The sequence below is a fragment of the Nuphar pumila genome, chromosome 5, assembly GCF_984573655.1.
Source record: "Nuphar pumila chromosome 5, dmNupPumi1.hap1.1, whole genome shotgun sequence".
Lineage (NCBI taxonomy): Eukaryota > Viridiplantae > Streptophyta > Magnoliopsida > Nymphaeales > Nymphaeaceae > Nuphar > Nuphar pumila.
Genome location: NC_143253.1, coordinates 126,685,570 through 126,707,540, shown reverse-complemented (window position 1 = coordinate 126,707,540; position 21,971 = coordinate 126,685,570). Strand labels below are relative to the sequence as shown.

The 21,971-nt window shown below is 42.9% G+C and overlaps 1 protein-coding gene across 1 annotated transcript in view; it reads left to right on the top strand.

Annotated features, from left to right (window-relative positions):
- Positions 1-17,453, top strand: part of UVH3 (5'-3' exonuclease family protein) — a 37,802-nt gene extending 20,349 nt beyond the window's left edge. Inside the window, exons 10-15 of the mRNA XM_090006684.1 lie at positions 160-245; positions 485-779; positions 875-1,011; positions 14,292-14,376; positions 16,092-16,619; positions 16,745-17,453. Coding sequence (XP_089862810.1) covers positions 160-245; positions 485-779; positions 875-1,011; positions 14,292-14,376; positions 16,092-16,619; positions 16,745-17,212 — 1,599 coding nt within the window. The 3' untranslated portion in view covers positions 17,213-17,453. The remainder of the gene's footprint in view (positions 1-159; positions 246-484; positions 780-874; positions 1,012-14,291; positions 14,377-16,091; positions 16,620-16,744) is intronic.
- The last annotated feature ends 4,518 nt before the right edge of the window (positions 17,454-21,971 follow it).

Here is a 21,971-nt window from a genome sequence, read left to right as displayed (position 1 = left end):
TAACTGATACTTCTTTTGATTGGTTAGTGGATTGCACTGAATTTTAAAGTTTTTGGAAATGCTCTTTAAGTAGCATGGCGATCTTAGTTGTCTGTCTTATTTAGTTAAAGAGCAAATTTTGATGCATTTGGCTGTAAATTGACAATATATGTTATTCAGGACATAGAGACTGAGCTGGGATTAACAAGGGAAAAACTGATTCGGATGGCCTTGCTTCTTGGAAGTGATTATACTGAAGGTGTCAGGTTAGAATGGGAATTATTTAATAATGATTGAACCAAGTAATGCATTCTTCTGATTCCCACAGAATTGTTGTCAAAGCACTTATCATTTCTAGTTTGAGAATCCTATCACCTATTGTTATAACACTTGGATTTCAATCAATTGGATACAAGTGTGATTGCTATGCATTGATTCTTGGCATTTAGATAGTGCACATTTTTAACTTCGGTTTCTTGCATTTCCTGTTTTGGTCTGAGAACAGTGGCATTGGCATTGTTAATGCAATTGAAGTTGTTCATGCATTCCCAGAGGAAGGTGGTCTTCAGAAATTTAGGGAATGGTTTGATTCTCCAGATCCAGCAATTATAGAAAAGGTCCATTCTCAAAATGGAAAGGCTTCAAGGAAAAGGCCTTCAAGGGAAGGCAGTAATGATGATGATGACTTCAAAACCAATGCTGATATCTCTCCAGTCAAGGAGAATGTGCCTGGAAGCCATGAGAATGAACTCCATCAGGATAATATCCCAAAGCTGAAGCAGATATTTATGGAAAAACATGTACTCCCAGTGATTCTATCTTGACTGAAGTCTTGATATATGCATTGTATTCATCCTATAAGGTTATGTCTTGATATCATTTCTTCTGGACACAGAGGAACGTGAGCAAGAACTGGCATATGCCAGCATCCTTTCCAAGTGAATCAGTCATCTCTGCTTACACATCCCCACAAATTGACAAGTCATCAGAGCCTTTCTCCTGGGGAAAGCCAGACTTATCACTACTTCGCAAGTAAGTTCTGTCAACATAGTATACGTTTGTCCAAATATTTGTCATTTCTTTATAAGTCTGTCTGTTTGCACATTCTTTAGTCAATATAACAGTGTTCTTACCTGAACTGTGCTTCATTAGTTAACTGGCTATGTATATGTATTCAATGTTTTGCTATGTTGCTGGTATGACTAATATTTTCTTTGCTGTATTGCTTTTTATATTTGAGGTTTAATGACCCTGACAGTTTCTTCTTGATGATGATTTGATCAAGTATGGTTTCATACTGGCATTCTTTTAATGCAATTTCAAGGGGTGACTCACTAAGAATGGACCAATCGATCTCTAAAATGCACTAGTTGAACTCTGTATTCATGCCTGATCGGTTTTTGCATGTTTTCAAAACCAGGTTAGCTCAACTAAATTGATGCTGCCTGATATGAAATATTTTGGACTTAGTATATGGTGTCTGTCAATCTATGTTACTTTGACATTGACACGGGTGTCGGTGTCGGACACAGGAAGAAGTGCCAGACATGGCGTGTCTTAAAAAACTAGATATTTGGACACAGCAACATATATATATATATATATATATATATATATATATATATATATATATATATATATATAAGAGATATTTAAAAGATTATGCAAACAAAACCATAAAATGCACATTTCTTTCCCATTTGTAATTTGATGCTTGATAATTTACAGTTTTATGAACATGTAAGATTGTAAGTAAAAGTCAAAAACAAATCATCAAGACTAATGAGAGTGTCAATGTGTGATGGATACTTCTTCCGCACCATAGAATAGTCCTTGTTTAACAAGGAAGTGTCCATAAAGCTGGACACCTCTGTTCTTTATGCAGGAAACTGGACAATCGTATGGGCACTCCTTGGACATGGTGTGTCCACAAAACAATTTAAGGTGTCGGGCACCCGACACACATGTCCAAAATTTGATGCAGTCAGGAGGATTGGCTGTTACGCTGTTGTTGTCGACTGATGAAGGCACGACCCTCACGGTCGTGCGTTGTGCAAAAAAGGAGAGAATGCCCAACGTGAATGATGGGCCTTAAACTTTATTTGATAATAAAATCCAATGAACAATGTAAATAAATGTAGAATGACATGGAATGAACAACGAAATGAAAATAAAATAGGGAAAAGGGGCACGACCGGAAGGAAAAGACAATTCTGAAAAATAAACAAAGAGAGGTTGCCGCTAATCTTCAAAGTTCTCCGCGCACAAAACCCTAGGAGAGGGTTTTATAAAGTTGGCTGGCGGATCCGGGTCTCGGGTCCAGTCGTGGGCCCGAGACGGGATCCGGGCTTTCTTCCTGCTGGATCTGGGTCGTCCGGGTCGGCGTGCCTCGTGCTCGTCTGGAGTAGGTATGCAGGGGTGCCACTTCCCCGCGTCTCGGTACCGTGTTTTGGATCGGATCCATTGCATGAGTCCGATCCTCAATCCCTTCATGCAAATCGTGTCCGCTGCCTGGGTCAAGCTGTATGGACCTGGGTCCATCCTGCTCTGCATCATTCTTCCCTGGTTGGGAAGAAGTCGGCTCTGACGACTTGTTGTCTCCACAGTAATCATAAAGACAGACACTGAAAATAGGCGAAATATGTCAATCATCGGGTAGCTCAAGGAGGTAGGCATTCGGGCCCAATCGTCGAAGAATCTTGAATGGGTCGTACTTCTTAGGACTCAACTTGCTATAGGTACCTACTGAAAAACGCTCAGGACGCAAGTAAACCCATACTAACTGACCAACTTGAAATTGGACATCACGACGACTTTGGTTTACGAAAGTCTTGTAGGCTTCGTAGCTCTCAACAAGTTTGGTTCGAACCTGTCTGTGGATATCACACATGTACTCGATGGCATCAAATGCGTCTAGGGCTGGGTCTGGAATGCTAGATACAGGTGCTAGGTCTACTACATGGGTGAGCGACCGACCATAAACCACTTGGAACAAGGATTTGCCTGTAGACCGGTTGATGGAGCTGTTATATGCGAACTCGGCTTGAGGCAAAACTAGGTTCCAAGTTTTGACGTTTCCCCCTATTAGACTCCACAACAGGTTTCCTAAGGTGCGGTTGACAACTTTGGTTTGACCATCTGTTTGAGGGTGGTAAGCACTACTGAACTGAAGCTTTGTCCTCAACAGGGTCCATAACGATTTCCAAAAATGACTCATGAAACGCGTGTCACGATCTAAGGTGATCGTGTGGGGTAACCCATGAAAGCGGGCCACGTCTTTGAAGTAGTATGAGGTGACTAATGAGGCATCAGTGGTTCGCTTGCATAGGACAAAAATAACCATTTTGGAGAACCGGTCAACGACGACTAAAATGGAATCAAAACGACGCGGGGTTTTGGGCAGACTTACTGTAACGCCCCAAAAATCCAGGACTTGTAACTTTTAGAATAGTTTAGAAAGCTTTGAAATCATACAATTATCAGAGTTTAAATAATACTTCAGCGGAAAATAATATTTTTAAAACCACAAGTCAATGGACCTTGAGCGCATTACAGTGTAAACTTTCCTTTGTCAAATCTGGCACAACTATTGAAATCAAATGGTTTTGAAATGCAATTTCAATGATGGAGAATTTGTTTGTTGAAACCGAAAAGAAGTTTACTAAAACAGCTTTAGTAACTCAAGGTTTAATAAAAAGAGAAATTTTGGAATACCCTTTATACCCAATTTACCAACATGTCCTCAGGAGCGGAACGTCAAGGAAAAAGCTCTATCTTGCTCTCATCACGCCATCGTGCCATCGCAGACTGTATTACCTATCCAAAACCTGCCCATAAAATGGGTCAGTTTCACTAAAAACTGGTAGGTGCACAGACATGACAATATTGAACATAATTAAGCAGAATAATTTAATATGTCAAGTAGACAGACAATTATATAGCAATTTAATTTCAACAGATTCACAGAGCAACTATCATGAACACAATGTTAAAATTATTACACGCATTTTACTGGCACCAGTAGGCTAACTATTACAAGCAAAGCACTGCACAAGAAAGTTAACTAGCAAAATACAATGCTTCATCAACCATACACACAATTCCATAAGTATTGAACCTGTTGTACCCTATAACTTTCATACGTGCATAACTGAACACATTGCGATCAGATTTAACTTATGTTTCGATATTAACTGGCCAAGCGGGTACGCACAAGGCACGACTCTAGAAACAACCTAGACTGATCCGAGGGTTTATTATGCTATGTATTTTATGATAACCCGGATAGCTGACTGAGTCCGCACCTAAGGGGACGGTCGGTGACCAAGAGAGAAATCCCCAAAGCAGCATAAACAATGGATGCATCCCAAACATGGAGAGCTACCACCTAGGATAATTATGGTAGTCTCATTCCCCTAACTCCGATGACTGGGGAAGCCGAGTCTTTTGCTCGTAACTGCCATTAATGGCCTGTCCATCGAAGTTTTGTACCTTCCTGTCCTCTCTCCTGACAGGAGTCAGCGATTCGAATGAGTACATCAGGGGTAGTTAACTGAAGACTCATTCTACATACTCTGGTCTTTCGACCCACTCGAGTATCTTGCCGGTGAAGGCGAAAACATCACTTATTTAGGTGATCACAACATTTTGTTATTTGCGCTCATCGAGGTTGCCACAACCTACTCATCCAATCATCGCAACGTAAGAAGACGTACTTGTCAAAAAGTACGGTCGTATATGTCATAAGTACGACTACGATGAAAGGGATATGGTTCCACAAAAGAAACCCCAACAGATGTTATCTGCAAAAGAATTAATACAACACAGCCTGGCAAGATAAATCTTGAATTCACTTCAACAACATTTTTCATATTTCATGATGCAAGGTCATCTCGGATCTCTCGTCCGATCAACAAAGTACTTAACATGTTGTGCATGTCTAAAAGTACGCCATACTGAACCAGGGAGGTCTGTGGGCTTCTCAAAAGGAATACCCAACACCCAACTTCAAAACAATTCAAAGAATATAGGAGTGCTCATTTGGCACGATTCATCCTTAAAAGCCATAATGGCACATTAAGTCATTCACACAAGACACAACACTATCAATCTTACATCCAAAATTTATCTTAGTATCGACATGTTACACTAGATTGATACATAAGGAATGGGTCCTTCAACAGAACCCCACTCATTCATATGCTCATGCCCATGATCAGGGTTATTCAAAATGAGCCGCAACTTGAGTCAAGGTTATAAAACATTTCTCCCAAGTGTGTGGACTTGGGAGGGGCCAAATGTGACTTCGCAATCCTGCAAGACTTAATCATACTTTGCAAAAGTTGTGCATTTTGAAGAGCCCTGGGTTTGCAGAAGGAAATCCTCTTTAAAAGAACTATAGTGCACAAGTGCAACTTCTGGTGTTTTGCAAACAGGTGATAACAGGATAGGCACAAGACTACATTTATGTAAGTACATATTTACCATGAGTGTGAGCATATGCAGGTTATAACATGTCAACAAACAACTCTCGACTTGCGATGCCGCACATCGAGGGAAAAGCACATAAGTAATACATGAGGTACCAACACCATACATTGACCACTTAGACAGGCAAACACATAAGGTCATAAGTAATACACGAGACACAAGGTCGTACCTCACTCAAAGGAAACGTGCAGGCAAAAATGGATGCAAGCAAACAAGGGCATATGTATTTCAAGAAATATGAAACCACACCTCAAATTCATAAACACTACGCAAAATAATAATCGAATAATGAAATTGTACATCCACCCATAGAAAGGTACGGGCAAGTATACATGCAAGCAATTTAGGGTATAAGTATTGCAAAAAGTGCGAAACCACCTTCAACACGTAAGCAAATACACAAATTAATACTCGAAGAGTAAAACCGTACCTCGACTCATAATCATGGAGACAAGAATAATTAGTCACGCAACAGCAGTATAAATCTAAGTACAACTAGCATAGACATTTTAATTATTCCAACTTAATTAGATCTTATTGCCCCTTGTGCGACTTTACCCTACCTTGGGATGTCGTGCAGCTGCGTACGCCTACGCGAGAGGATAATACGAGGGTTGAGCCGTGGAGCACGATCGGAACCTGTTGCGTAAATAGGCAAGAGTGTTAAATATTCAATTATGTTAATATAATTAATGGTGCAACGGGGCAAGGGTAGAATTAGGCAATGGCGGCACCGACGACAACGGAGCGACAGGGAATGAGCCTGTCAAAAAAACAGCGAGGCGGCAGGGGGTCAGCCCCTGCAGACAGCACTGAAGTGGCAGGGGCGGCAGGGGGTCAGCCCCTGCAGACAGCACTGAAGTGGCAGGGGCTAGCCACTGCCGACAACAACGAATCGGCAGGGGGGCTAGCCCCTACCGACCATACTAAAGCGGCAGGGGTCGCACCCCTGCCGACGACAGCGAAGTGGCAGGGGGCTAGCCCCTGCCGACAGCAACGAATCGGCAGGGGTCGCTCCCCTGCCGACCACACTGAAACGGCAGGGGGTCGCACCCCTGCCGACGACTGCGAATCGGCAGGGGGCTAGCCCCTGCTGACAGAAATGAATCGGCAGGGGTCGCTCCCCTGCCGACCACACTGAAACGGCAGGGGGTCGCACCCCTGCCGACGACTACGAATCGGCAAGGGGCTAGCCCCTGCCGACAACCACGAATCGGCAGGGGTCGCTCCCCTGCCGACAACACAGAGACGGTAGGGGGTCGCACCCCTGCCGACGACAGCGAATCGGCAGGGGCCGAGCCCCTGCCGTCCGGCGAAAGGACAATGGCAGGGGAACAAACCCCTGCCGAAGAGAGAGAGAGAGAGATCGGGGCGAAGGGGTGTCGCAGGGGCCCTTGGCCCCCTGCCGGCACTCCGGCGAACCCCCAAAAGAGGGAAGGGGACGACAGGGGCCCTGTAGGCCTCCTGTCGGGTCTCCAAAGGCAAGGAGGAAGGTGGGAGGGCGCGGCAGGGGCCGTGCGCCGCCTGCCGGCATCCCGACGAGGTGTCAGAGAGGGAGATGGGAGGGGGAGAAGAGGGAGGAGGAGACTGAGATAGAGGGCGTACCTGGGAGGCGAGGTGGCTGGCGATCGACGGCGTGCGCAGGGAAGGAGGAGACGCACAGGGGGGCCGAAGGGCTGTGTGCCTTCCCCCGCCCCCTGCAGTGCTTTTAAAAGCCTCAGGGGGGCGACGAATGGGGAAACCCCGATGGGTTTCCCTAATCTTCCGAAAACGAAGGTGGAAGGGGGGCGGCGCTCGGGAAGAGGATTTAAAATTCTCTTCCTGAGTCGGGTTATTAAAACCCTATCATAGGCGGGCCCGGGTCGGGTCCGGACCCGACCCGGCCTGGGTCCGATAAAATAAATTTTTTTTTTTGAAAAACGTGGGTTTTACACCTACAATAAAATCCATGGACACATGCTCCTAGGGACATTCCGGGATGGGTAACGGAGTATAAAGACCACTATTCTGACGATGACCCTTAGACACTTGATATGCTCAACAACTTTGAATAAACTTGACAACATCTTTGCGCATTTTGGGCCAAAAGTAGCATTCATTTAACAGAGCGAACGTCTTATCATGGCCAAAATGCCCTGTTAGTCCCCCTTCATGTAACTCGAAAATCAACAGAAGTCTCAGAGAGAAGTCAGACACACATAACTTGTTACCGCGAAAGAGGTAACTGTTATGTATACTAAATCGTGAGTCGACCGTGTGGCCAAAGGAGTGGCACCCTTCCCAGAGTTGTTGGAAATCCGGATCTGTCGGGTACAACTCCTTACACTACTTGAACCCAATAACCTGCACTGACATAGTCATCAGAAGGCTGTCTTTTCTGCTAAGGACATCAACTACCTTGTTCAGAGTACCAGATTGATGGCGAATCGTGAAGGTGTACTCTTGCAAGAAACTGACTCACTTGGCATGATGAACACTCAACTTCTTTTGACTATTCAGATACTTCAAAGCCTCATGATCCGTGTACAAGACAAACTCCTTATAAATAAGATAATGTCTCCAATAACGAAGGGCTTGTACCATGACATAAAGCTCAACATCATAAGTGGAGTACTGGCACCTGGCCTCGGTCAGCTTCTTACTGAAGAAGGCAACCGGTCTACGGTTCTGACTCAAGACTGCGCGAATTCCCACTTTAGAGGCATCGTACTCAACCTCAAAGACTGCACTAAAATCAATAAGGGCTAAAACAAGGGGGCACTAGTCATTTTCTATTTGATGATCGTAAAGGCCTTTCCCGCATCAGGCGTCCAATGGAAACTAGTACCCTTTAGGCACTCCGTGATGGGGGCCATGAGGGTGCTGAAGTTTCTCACGAAACGTCGGTAAAAAGTGGCCTACTTGTGGAAACTATGGATCTCTCCTATAGTCTTTGGGGTGGGCCAATCGTACCAACTTTCTCGGGATCTGCCTTAACTCCATCAGATGACATAATAAAACCTAACACGACACTGGACGTCATGAACTCGCATTTTTTTGCATTGACATACAATTTTTCTCTCCTTAAAATCTCTAAGACCTGACGCAGGTGACTCAAATGATCAAACAAAGACGAACTATAAATCAAAATATCATAAGGGTATATAACGACAAACTTCCCTATACAAGGACGAAACACTTGGGTCATCATATTCATGAAAGTACTTGGGGCATTAGATAACCCAAATGGCATGACTAACCACTCATACAACCTATCACGTGTCTTGAATGCTATCTTCCACTCATCCCCTTCTCGGATACGAATCTGGTGATACCCGCTTTTTAAATCGATTTTGGAGAAAATAGAAGCACCAACCAACATATCAAACATATCATCCAAGCGAGGGATGAGAAAGCGGTATTTGACAGTGATGCGATTTATCGCTCGACTGTCTACATACATGCGCATGGACCCATCTTTCTTAGGGGTGAGCAAGGCGGGTACTGCGCAAGGGCTCACACTCTCACGAATAAACCCCTTTTGCATTAACTCCTGGACTTGCCTCAACAACTCGGCATGCTCGGATGGGTTCATGCGATACGCGAAGAGTTTGGGGAGACTCGACCCTGGCACGAAATCAATAGCATGCTGCACAACACGTGTGAAATGAAGGCCATCTGGAAGGTCATTTGGCATAATGTCGCTAAACTCCTTAACAAGGGGCGCGATGTCCGTAGGAACTGGTAATTTTGTACTCGTCGACGGCTTAGCCACCAGGGCATAACAATAACCACCCTCCTGACAATGGCTCAAGAAAGATCGGTAGGATAGGCCTGCAAGCCGGGAAACTCGCTCAGGCTTATCTATCGTGGTGAACCCCGTCTCCTTGATGGGGAGAAGGACTATCTTATGACCCTTAAATATGAACGAGTACGTGTTCCTACGGCCATCATGAATGGTCTTGCGATCAAACTGCCAAAGACGACCCAAAAGGATGTGACACACACTCATAGGGGCTACATCACACCATACCTCATCGTGGTAATGCTCCCCCATGGAGAACCGAACTAAACAACGCTGGGTTATGGGAACTTCGTTTCCTTTCTTGAACCACACCATCTTGTATGGGTGGGACAACTTCTCGGTTTTCAGGTTCAAAGTAGACACAACACTCTTGGACACCATATTCTCACAAGCACCAGTGTCGATAATAACATCACACGCGTGACCTTCACAGTTGCATCGGGTTCTAAAAATGTCGTTCCGCAACCATTTTGCAGGAGTCGACTCACGGGGTGCGGTCAAAACATGACGGATGGACAATAAATTTTTGACGTTGCCGTCGAACTCTACAACTTCCCTCTCATCCTCGTCCTCGACCAACGACTCACTCTCACTCTCGGATGCTGACTCCATAATACCCTCGACGAGATGGGTATTTTTGCCCACAGTGGGGCACTTAGATGCGACATGTCCTAATTCCTGACACCTAAAACAACGGATGGTAGACTCACTAGGCTTGGCTTTGGACAGGGTATTGTATGCGGGTTCAGACGGGTGAGGTTTGCTAGGGTCTGCTCTAGGGGTCAACTTTGAGTCCTTCTTGAGAGGGGAGTTTGCTCCCCTGATTGGGAAACTCGACTTAGGCCGACTGGACTGTTCACTACGGGTGGTCCTATATTCTTGCATCTTTTTCAACTTTTCCTCGGCGTTCATGGCATAACTGCTTGCCTGATCTAATGTCTCAACTGTGATACAACTAAAATTGTCAGAAATAACAGGACATAGACCAGAAATATACCTTGCGACCTGCTGGCGAGCGGTCTCCTCGACTTGCACTCGCAGGGATAGACGATGAAACTCAGTAGTGTACTCTGCCACAGTTCGGGTGCCTTGACGCAGGGTTAGGTACTCCTTGTAGGCTCGCTCGGCATGGTCCGAAAGCACGAACTTTGATTGCATCAACCTCTGCATCTCCTCCCATGTCTGGATGCGCCCTAGTTTTTGCCGCTCCCTCGACTTCTGCAGCTTAACCCACCATGTCTGCGCTAGGCCTTTCAACCGAGTGGACGCTAGAGAGACACGACGATGCTCAACAACAGTGTGGTAGTCAAAGAAAAACTGTACGACATATGACCAATCGAAGAACTGCTCTGCATCAAATCGTCCGACGAATTCCGGAAGGTCCAACTTTACCCCGTAAGTGGAGGAGTGCTCTGGTGCTCTCTGCTGACGAGTCTCCACCATTCTTGCAGGATGTTCATACCAGAAAGCGTCGTCGTCCCATACTGCTTCATCGCTCTCCGCGCGGTACTGCTCGCCTGGCTGCTGGTGCTGACGAACTCCACTGAAGTGTGGTTGACACTCAGGTCGCGTCGGTCCCTGCTGATTCTGCTGCGGTCTGTCTTGCCCGCGGATGGAGGCCATCTGTGGCTGGCGTTGTTGCACCAGTATGTGAGGAGGTCCTACTAAAGGTGGACGGGTTTGTTGGGTCTCGAGCTCTAAGTGGGTAGGAATGGGGTAATACGGGTTTGGGTTATGATAGTGGTGTTGGATCGGGTGAGGTATTGGGTTTTGGATCGGGAGAGGGTTAATGAGTTGGTTCGGGTTCGGGTATCGGGTCGGGTTGGTATAAGATTGGGGTGATTCTCCCGACGGGATATGGATCGGGCCTAATCCTAAACTACTCGTCGGACCCAGATTTGGGTAGGTTGGATCGGGGATCGAGTTGTGGGGATAAAAAACTTGGTTTGAACTCGATCCACGATCCATATGGTTATGGGTCTGGTTTGGACCCGACTCAAAATCAAGCTGGAGCTCCGTCCGGGTCCAATACCGGTTTGGGTCAGTGTAAGATCCATTTTGGGGTTCAAAAGTAACGGGCTGGGTAGGATTCGAAGCGAACTGCGAACTGAGCCCAACCAGGTATTGGGCTGTTAGGCCCGGACCCGCTCTCGGGAACCCAAAGGATGGTCCTCGGTAGCCGGGTCTGGGCCCAATTAAGGAGGGCCCTTGACCAGACCCTGAGGGGTCATGCCCGATCCAAAGGGGATCAGTCCCCCTAGCTTGCGAGTGGGCTGCGACAGAGTTCCCGTGCACAGGTGCTGGGAAGGTCGACAGACCCACCCCGGCTCGGGCTGGTGTTGGCACACCTGCTGCCTGATCCGGCATCACACTCGGGTCACGCAGGCCGTGCCCGGCTTGCAGCCCCTGCTGCGTGGGTCGGTGCTAGGCCTGTGCACCTAGGCTGCCGCTGGGAGGCCCTTCTTCCCCCACCCGAGTGGCAGTCGCGCCAAAGGACGGTACTCCCTGCTGGAGTGTCACGTGGCTGGCACCCCTGCGCAATTCCCTTCTTGTGTTTTCCGGTGGCACAACAGGCCGATGGGCTTGTTGGGCTGGGTCGAATGCCGTAGCTTCGACGAGGACGACAACATCGTCGCCCACTCCTATATCCATTTGCTGTGTAGACGCCGTGTGTGGTTCCACCCACGACTCAATGACCGCGATCCTAATTTCAACCCCATCGAGTCGTTTCGACATGCTGGCCACATTCCGGCTGACATGCAACAAATTTTCTTCTATTCGAGTCATCATTTCCATCATACGCGACATTGGACCCTCGCTGCCGTTGTCCTCCTGCTCCTTTCCGGTTACCGAATCGTTCCTCGCGTCTGGAGGCATGTTGTCGGCGACGGAGGATACCCGGTGCTCTGATACCATTTGATGCAGTCAGGAGGATTGGCTGTTACGGTGTTGTTGTCGACTGATGAAGGCATGACCCTCACGGTCGTGCGTTGTGCAAAAAAGGAGAGAATGCCCAACGTGAATGATGGGCCTTAAACTTTATTTGATAATAAAATCCAATGAACAATGTAAATAAATGTAGAATGACAGGGAACGAACAACGAAATGAAAATAAAATAGGGAAAAGGGGTACGGCTGGAAGGAAAAGACATTTTTGAAAAATAAACAAAGATAAGCTGCTGCTAATCTTCAAAGTTCTCCGCGCACAAAACCCTAGGAGAGGATTTTATAAAGTCGGCTGGCGAATCCGGGTCTCGGGTCCAGTCGTGGGCCCGAGACGGGATCCAGGCTTTCTTTCTGCTGGATCTGGGTCGTCCGGGTCGGCGTGCCTGATGCTTGTCTGGAGTAGGTACGCAGGGGTGCCACTTCCCCTCGTCTCGGTACCGTGTTCTGGATCGGATCCACTGCATGGGTCCGATCCTCAATCCCTTCATGCAAATCGGGTCCGCTGCCTGGGTCAGGCTGTATGGACCTGGGTCTATCCTGCTCTGCATCAATTTTGGACACTTCTAATTTGAAAAATGGTGTGTCGATGCATGTTCAGGAGTGTCCGTGTTGGGAAGTGTCCAACACCGACACTTTAGCTTAGGTGAACTGGCCATGTAACATAGCTGACAATGTTTGGGGAGTGTAAATTAATCCGTGGCTCAGCTGATTCTTGACAACAGTTTGCCATTAACATCTAAAGTTGTGCTTGGAACTAAAAATGAAATATCCTACTAACCTAGTATTTGTCACATTCTTCAGTGCTGAAAAAACCATACTTCATATGAGAACAAAAATGGGAAAACTAAATTGAATGAGATATGGTTGAGCCATATGGTATCTTCCTTTCAAAACCGATTTAGGATCAATCAGGGCAACAAGTTCATGGTGATCATGGAATAACTTGGTTAACTACTAGTCACATCTTTATCCAGACTTGATGGTATGAGAGGATGATTTTGTGCCGATAACTTCATCCATTGTCAGTATCACATGGAGCATGAAATTGACTTTCAAAAGGAAAAATTCTAGATTAATTAGTTATGCAATCAAATGCCACGCTAGGTGATCCATAGTTGAATGGACCCATCTAGACTAGTTTGCTGATCTAGGTTGGCCATGTCTTTTTCATCAGCAGTGTTTATTCTAAGGTCTATTTAAAAGCACAATATTGTCTTCTTTATGCATTTATGGTTTCCAAAAACTGTCCATCTCTATATGTTTTGTGTGTTCATAAAATGTATTCTGACTTGAATATAGATGACGATTGTATTGTAACTTAATGGTGGGGTTGAACATGATAACTGGATACCTATATCTGTCAAGAGGTAGAGAAATTTAATCTGTGGTAGTGGTGGCCATCACCCTTGGTTCAACTTTAGTAAAAGAGAAACTCAATTCGTCTTTTGCATTGCCATGTTATAAGGGAAATTCAGTACTAGGGTGCCGATCTTCTGCTCGAGGCTAAACTTAAGAGTTAGAAGAGGATGGTAAGAAAATAACTACAGACATTGGTTCCATTGTTGCTTGTTGTAATGGCCATCAGTTAGCTATAAATTTTTTTTTTGATTTTCAAAATTTTGACTGTGATTGTAATGTTTCCAAATTTCTACTCATGTTTTTGGTGCAAGACTCCATGTGAAAATAATATTTTAGGACCAGTTATAGAGTTTGCAATCTATTCTACACTAATAATCTTTATCTCCCCCTTTTTGTTCCATGTCTATTCTATATGATATCTGTTTCATGTCGCCATGGACTTGCAACATGCAAGGCAAGGTTGTCTGTGTGAGATAAATCATCATGATTGTAATGTTCAAATTTCAACTCATAGTTGTTGGGTACAAGATTCCATGTTAAAAAATATGTTAGGAACTTAGGACCAGTTGTAGAGTTGGCAATCTATTATACTAAAAATACTTATAATATTGCATTTGTTTCAGTAGTTGATCATGAATGAATTGAGAAATGTGTCAGGATTTTTGGCTCTTGTATCAAATCCATGAAATTGTGTTATTCTATGAATTTGATGACTACACTTGTATGCTTTCAGGCTGTGTTGGGAAAAGTTTGGGTGGGCTAACCAGAAGTCCGACGAATTGCTCCTTCCTGTATTGAAGGAATACAACAGACATGAGGTTTGAAATTGCTCTTCTAATTATTGGTGGTTATAATTGAGCTTATTTTTAAATTGATATTGATTTGACCATTAGTTTGTTGTTTTGGAACCTTGTATTTGTTTGGATGAATGGTTCTGTTATTAGTTGATTAATTTCCATAACTAAAGCTGTTAATGCTGTTAGGATAGGAACAACTATTTGGTTCAAAATTTGATGTCTGATTATCTTCAAGGATGGATATTAGTACACTTTCTGCATAGATGTATCATCTTCAGATGTCTTTTTCATTTGTTAATTGCATGCGAGTGATTTAGGCAGGTTATTATTTGACTGCAGTTATTCACATTTTTTATGTCCAAGTTTGTTGCACATCTGCCACCATTCTGTTATAGTATTGGAGCAGGATGAATATCCATAGATCTGCCACTGAAATTGGAATTGATTTTTACATCATTGTTCTCTTAACGGGAGAAGTTGATCTCTCCTTTCCTGGATTTGTTTCCTTTACATTTTGCTGCTTATTTCCTATCTTTTTCCTTCTTTTGTTCATATTGCTGCCTATTTTTTCTTCTTTTTCCTTTTGTTCAGGCTATATTTTTATGTAGTTTGTTTTTCTCTTTGATTGATCTTAGAATTAAATGAAAAAAATACTTCATTGTTTTTTGGCATATATATATATATATATATATATATATATATATATATATATATAGAGAGAGAGAGAGAGAGAGAGAGAGAGAGAGAGAGAGAGAGAGAGAGAGAGAGAGAGCAAATTAAATCCTGAATCAATCCAGTTTTTGATACTCAACCTGATCATAATTTCATAATTGTTAGATAAAGATAGAACACAGATAAAGAAATTGGATCAAATAGGCCACTCTTTTTATATTCTCTAATAAGATTAAATAGGTATGGTATCAGTGGCAGAATCCAGCTTGTTTCCACAAATGTCCTATCCAATTTTCACAGTGAGATGGTTGGCTGTTCACAGACCAGCTGTACCTACCATTTCTTTTTTGGGTCAATATCAGCAATGCAATTCATCCAAAAGTAAATAAATCTAATCTGAACCATAGAGCTAAGACACAATCAAATCCAATGAACAGAAAGCTGAATTGAATCATACCAGTCTCTACTAAGGGTTATTACTCATTTTTACTTGCAATTTTATTTTCCAATAATTTCTTCAAACGAGAGAAAAAAAGGAAATTCTCTTATCTCATTCGAAAGGATATCATACCCATAACTATTCATTACTACTTTTGTCTCTAGCATGACCGCTTGATGAAATAGGGAGGGAAGTGAAGTAAATGGCCGATACTACTGGAAGTATTCCTCTTTAGCTAATGAGTACTATAACTGGCATTCTTGTGATCGGTTAATGAGTATTTTCTTTTATGTCTCATATTCCAGATTGGGATCAGTCCTGTAATAGTCGGATAAACCAGACTAGATATGAAAGAGTAAGAACTCAACAGGACCTGACTCCTTATATGGACCGAAACCTTGACCCATTCCCTAAAAGGTGGATTCATCCAGTCAACACAATCATAATACATAATAGTGTGGTGTGGAGTTTTCTGAAGGAAGAACAAAGAATGATCTTTTTTTTGAATGACACAATATGGATTTATACAAATGACACACCCTACAAACCATCTGGGTATTTCCTACACTTATTTTCGCGAATCCAACCCTGAAGAAGTGTTTGGTTTGGTTGCATTTTGATGCAGACACAATTACGGTTGGAGGCATTTTATACATTCAATGAGAGATTTGCAAAAATTCGTAGTCAGAGGATTCAAAAGGTGGTTAAGGGTTTAACGGGGAAACAATCCTTGGATATAATGGTTGATTCTGGTTCCAGCAAATCAGGTAAAAGGAGGACAGTGCTTTCTGGATCTGTGGAAGATGAATCTGCTGTGGCTTCCAAGGGAAAGAGTGATTCTGTTGCAAACAAAAGCAAGGTCTCTGACAGGCAAGCTTTGAAGCAACCAAGTGGACGTGGGACCAAAAGGAAACCCACGAGTGCTGGCTCAGTGGGATCAGAAACATTTATTGAGAGTGAAGAGCTTGAAAGCTATCAGGTGGATCTCCAAAAACAACAAAAAGGGCATGGGAGAGGTAGGGGAAAGCGACAAAAGGGATGCCCTGAAATGAAAGCGGTGGATTCCAGCTCCAGTGATGACGATGTTGATAATGATCATTATGAAAATGAGAAACAATCAAGCATGGAGATAGATCAGTTTCAACTACGTAGAGTAAGCATTTTTTTTTCTTGTCTTTTCTCATCCAGAACAATTTTCTATTATGTGAATCTAAAACTTTACCGTTAGTTTGTTGCTTTGTATCCTTGCCTTCATCCTAATCTCTGCTTATGTAACAGTCAGGACGGCCTCGGAAGGCTGTGGTGTATGCAGTGGATGATTTGGATACTGGGAGCCCTCATTCTTCACAACAAAGTTATGTAAACTGTCAAGATAAAATGGATCAAGAACCCTTTCCCAGTGAGGATATTAGTAAGAAGGGTTCTGCTGAAACTCTTCATGAAAATAGCATCTCCAGGGACTACCTGTTTTCAGGAGGTGGATTTTGCCTGGATGAAGATGATTCAAATGCGTCTGTTAGAAACGAGAGTCCTCGCCAAGAATTGCCAGATGGTGAACCATCTAACAGCCCCATTATGGATACCAAGCAACTTGAACCACAAGCGTTACAGGAAGAGTGTGAATTCGGTGGAGATTCTTCTGACTGCAAAATTGGGGGAAACGAAGCAGCAGATGTTCATACTCTCCAATCTGATGTAAGCTTAAGGTCAATGCCATCCTTGAGAAGAAGAAGAAAAGCAGTTTAATATGTATATTATGCTTATGTTCTGCCAGATTGAAGGGGTCAAATCTGGCCAGATGTTATCGATGTGTATTTATCAATGTTCAATACAATTGTACAGATTGTTAAAATAGCTTGAAAGTTGTAATAAGCTGGAGAAATTTATCCTCGCTGGTGTCAAGTGAAACATCTCCTTGTATGCTGTAGCAAGACGTGCTGCAATTTTGAAGAGTGGATCTAAAATGTACATTCCTTTTTGTAATTTAGCAGCTGTTTGTTGTGTGTTCACATTATATGCAGCAGCACTGACAGCCACCCATCTTGGCATTTTCTCGAGATGGGAGTGGTCTTAAGAAATGCCAAGATGGGTAGCTGTCAGCGGCTCATGCAGCACCACTACATAAAAAATGCCCTCTTGTTTTATTGCTTTCATCAAAAGTATCTAGTCTGTTAAAAAGGAACCGCTGTAGACTTTGGTCCTCGATGCTTCCAATTTGAAGCATCGTATGTCAGATAGGCAATGGCCCATGTGTGGGGCTGCTAAATGAACCGAGAAGTTCGGCTCACATGAAGCTCATCTGAGCTTGTCAAGTGAGCTATGTGAGCTGAGCTACAATCTGCTCGTGTAGTATAATCAAGCTGAGCATGAACAATGGATGTTTGGCATGATTCAGCTCGTATAATATTTGTATGTATCCATGTCAAAAATAACATAACTCAATTAGTGGGATGGCATCCTTGTAACCAACAAGTCAGGGGCTTCATTCTCATCTTAAACGGGCTAGCTAAAGTTCAGCTCGTTTGGCTCGGGCTTGAGTGAGCACCAAACATTGTGTAATTGTGAAAGAGCTGAGCTCAAACAACCTGCAATTGGTTCGTTCGGCTCGTTTACCCATGTACAGCCTTTGTTGTTATGCCAAAAGTACTGTACCCCAAACATTTTCCAAGATTTAAAGATCCCAATTATGGATTCTTTTATTCGATAGAGATGCATGGTGGAATATTTGGAGTTGAATCTGAAGTGGGTACAAGGCCACCGTGCAGATGCACATGCACACGTGATGCAAGTCATGCAATGTTGAAAACACTATGCACAAGATGCGTATGACCGGGGGTCCTCTGTCTATGGGCACATGTAGATACACCAACATACAGATGTCCAGTTAGATACATAACAAGCCTTGTACTGCAAGTATGTCTGCCTTAAAAATCCAAAAACATCACAATTGCTTGTAAAAGGCCTAGGCCTAGGTCTAGGTGGACTTACATCTCATCTCACTCCTTGGAATGGTTGAAAAAGTAGTACTTGGTACAACTCACCCTTAATAGGGGACAAGGAAAATCTACCAACTTATGCATATAATGCTAGTTGACATACTTTAATGTTTGTTTGACCACTATATTGTCCTGCTTGGACAAAGATGGATTGCTGCAAGTATGCATCCCTAGAATGTAGAGAAGGCTGATTCCACATCCTAAGGGCTCTTCCTGATGCCATGGATCAAAACCATGTACGACTTATTCTATAGACATTTTTAGACCAGAATATATGGAATGTCGGTTTAGTAAGCAACAAAGTAGTGATGGGAGTGTAGTGAAGCTTGGTGAGCAAGAAATACCGGTGGATGACTGTTTCAAATATTTTAGATCTATCATTCAAAAGTATGAAGAAATTGATGGAGATGTAAATCATAGGATAAAGGTTGGGTGAATGAAATGAAAGAGTGCAATTGGAGTGTTGTCCGATCGTAGAATGTCTTTGCGGTTGAAGAAAAAGTTTTATAGGACGACAATTAGGTCCACTTTACTATATGGTACGGAATGTTGGGCTGCCAAGAGACATCATATTTAAAAAATGAGTGTAGCTTAGATGTGTATGCTTAGATGAATGTGTAGAAATACAATAAAAGATAAGATTCGAAACGAGGAGATACATAAGGTAGGCGTTGCATCCATTGAAAATAAGATGAGAGAGAATCGTTTACGGTGGTTTGGACATATTCGGCGAATGCCTAATGATGCTCATGTTAGAAGGATGGAGAAATGAGAAAATATACTAGTTAAAAGAGGTCGGGGTAGGCCTAAGAAGACTTGGATGGAGATGATAGGAAAGGATATGAATGCTTTGAACCTCACCGAGGACATGGCATTGGATAGAAATGATTGGAGGAGAAGGATTCATGTGGAAGACCCAGAATGATTTTCTTTTTTTGGTTCATATCGCCGACCCCAATTGTTTTGGGATGAAGGCGTAGTAGTTGTTGTTGTTGATGTGGAGAAACCACCACTATGGTTTGAATATCCCGTCGTAGGTTGAGAGGTTTCAGGTTGACTGTGGAACTGAGTCAAGTCTATAGTATAAAACTCCACCAATACTCCCCTCCTGCCTATTGGGGATAGTTTTCCATTTGGCTTTGGCCTTGCGGCATAGGACACATACCTCGGGTATAGAACTCTTGACATCCTTCAACTTGAATCCTTTAAGCCGACTCACCTAGCCAAGTGCGTAGAGCTCATGTACGCAAGAACTTGGTTTAATGCTTAGATTTTTTTTTAAACTTATTAAACCAAATTTCTAAAGTATAAACACACACACACACACACCCACCCACCCCTATATATATATATATATATTGTCACGACTTATCCTTTGCTAATTAGTTAATTGGTCGAAGAAATGAAAAAATTTCAAGGTATTCTGGTGTACTCACACTTGTGAAAGGCATCACAAGGATAAACCACCTGAATACTTTCCCGAATTTCATGAAGTGTAATTTTTCAATTTGTGTTTTCCACCTAACTCCAGCTTGATCATCCAAAAAGAAGAAATTTAATGTTTCAGTAAACTTTGTTGGCAAGTGACTTTTCCTTCTAACTAACCCTAAGGAGATTCTTGTTATGGTGTTGATCAATGTTGGCACTATCAGTGTGTATCGGCCAATACCTATCGTATCCACAAAAAATTGTAACCCTTCACCGCTAATCAGATATTTTTAATAAATGTAAAAAAATACTTAAATATATTTTTAAATATTATTTTACTGGCTTTAACACGTGTCACATTCTGATTGACATGTAATATTTTTTAATTATTTTTTTGGCTGATTCGGAACTATTCATTTGAGTATCGGTATCGGCTGATTCACTTGAATTGTTAGCCAAACGATACAGGGCCGATACAATACTGACAACATTGGTGTTGTTAGCTGCATGGTTCTTAAATAGATACTCTCCGTGATGGGACTTAGATAAAGGGATTCAAAACACAATAAGTATATGAGGAATAAGGCTCTGTTTGGGAGCTCATAATTGGTGGGGTGTTCTTATTGATTCATGGATTCCTCAACATTGACCACTGTTTGAGAGTTTGGATATGAACAATCAAGGAGATGAGATGGGATTTGACAGCCTGATGGCTCCTTATTGAATCTGGGTATGGTTTCTCTTTATGATAAGTCTAATTAAACCTGAATCCATACGCGATACCAGCATCTCAAATCAAATCTGGGTTGGGTCCCACTTGAATTTGAACCAAACCCGACCTGTTGGCACTCCTAATCAGAAACCAGACATATTATAGTTATATAGTAATTGGAAAACCACTTAACATGAAAAATGGACTAATCTATTTCAGAAAACACTACGAGCATGCACTATCCAACCTACTGGATTGACCGGTCTTTCAAGCGATGGAAGAGGTCTATGATCTATCCTCTCTGCCAGTCTGACCACAGTTGTCATTTCTCAGTGAAACCTTTTTTTGCGAAACAATGGCATCTGGTTGACTGGCAGCATGACACGATGAAACTTTTTTTTTTTTTTTTGGAAGGCAAGCTGGGGTTAGGCAGAACCTTACCAGTTATACAATGATACCATTGGGATTCGAACTTACAACGTCCCAATACAAGGTGACGTGCACTAGCTCCTCCTACCATGTCCAATTAGGTAAATTGTCAGGCATGGTGTAGTCTTTAATATCCAAATCCAATAAAACGGTAAAGACATGCCATGTGATAAAGATTTGAATAGGTCTGCCTGCACATATATGATGGTGAGAGCTAGCTTCTTATATGCATATAGGGTGTCAATGGGTTGGGTTTACCCGGACCCGATCCGAACCAAACCCTATAGGGTATGGGTATGGTGATAAATAAGACCCGATTAAGACCTGGGTCTGGATCTGAAGGTCCGATTAATACATGAACTCGAGTATTGTTTTTGAAATTTTATACCAGACCCAGACCCGACCCGACCCGACCCAAGTTTTGATTAAGACCTGAATTTTTTAAATGTAAAAATGATAAAAAATATGGTTTTACTGGGTCTGGTCTGGGTCTGGTTCATGCAATTTTTATTGGGTTCGGGTATGGTTTTCCTTATAGTAGACCCGATTAAACCGGAGTTCAGACCCAATACCATACCCGAAAATTGGGTCCAAGTCTGGTTTCACCTGGGTCCAAATCAAAACCGACCCGTTGACACCCCTATATGCATATATGCTGTTCATGCAGTAAAGGTATGAGGTGTGTTCACAAATATTGTTGTTGGCATCTTTCTTGTAACAAGGAAAATCTTGTGATGATTAAAGAAGATTGTCTAATGGAGTAGATCTCATGAAATATAAATAAAATAAAATAAAAAACAAGAAGAAAAAAAACCGATACATGCGTAATGGAACCATGATAAACCAAAATTATTGCTTTTGTGTATAAATTTCACATTTTGTAAATTTGTCCTGATAAAGGCGTGATAAATTCAAAATATATTCACATTTGTTACATAGG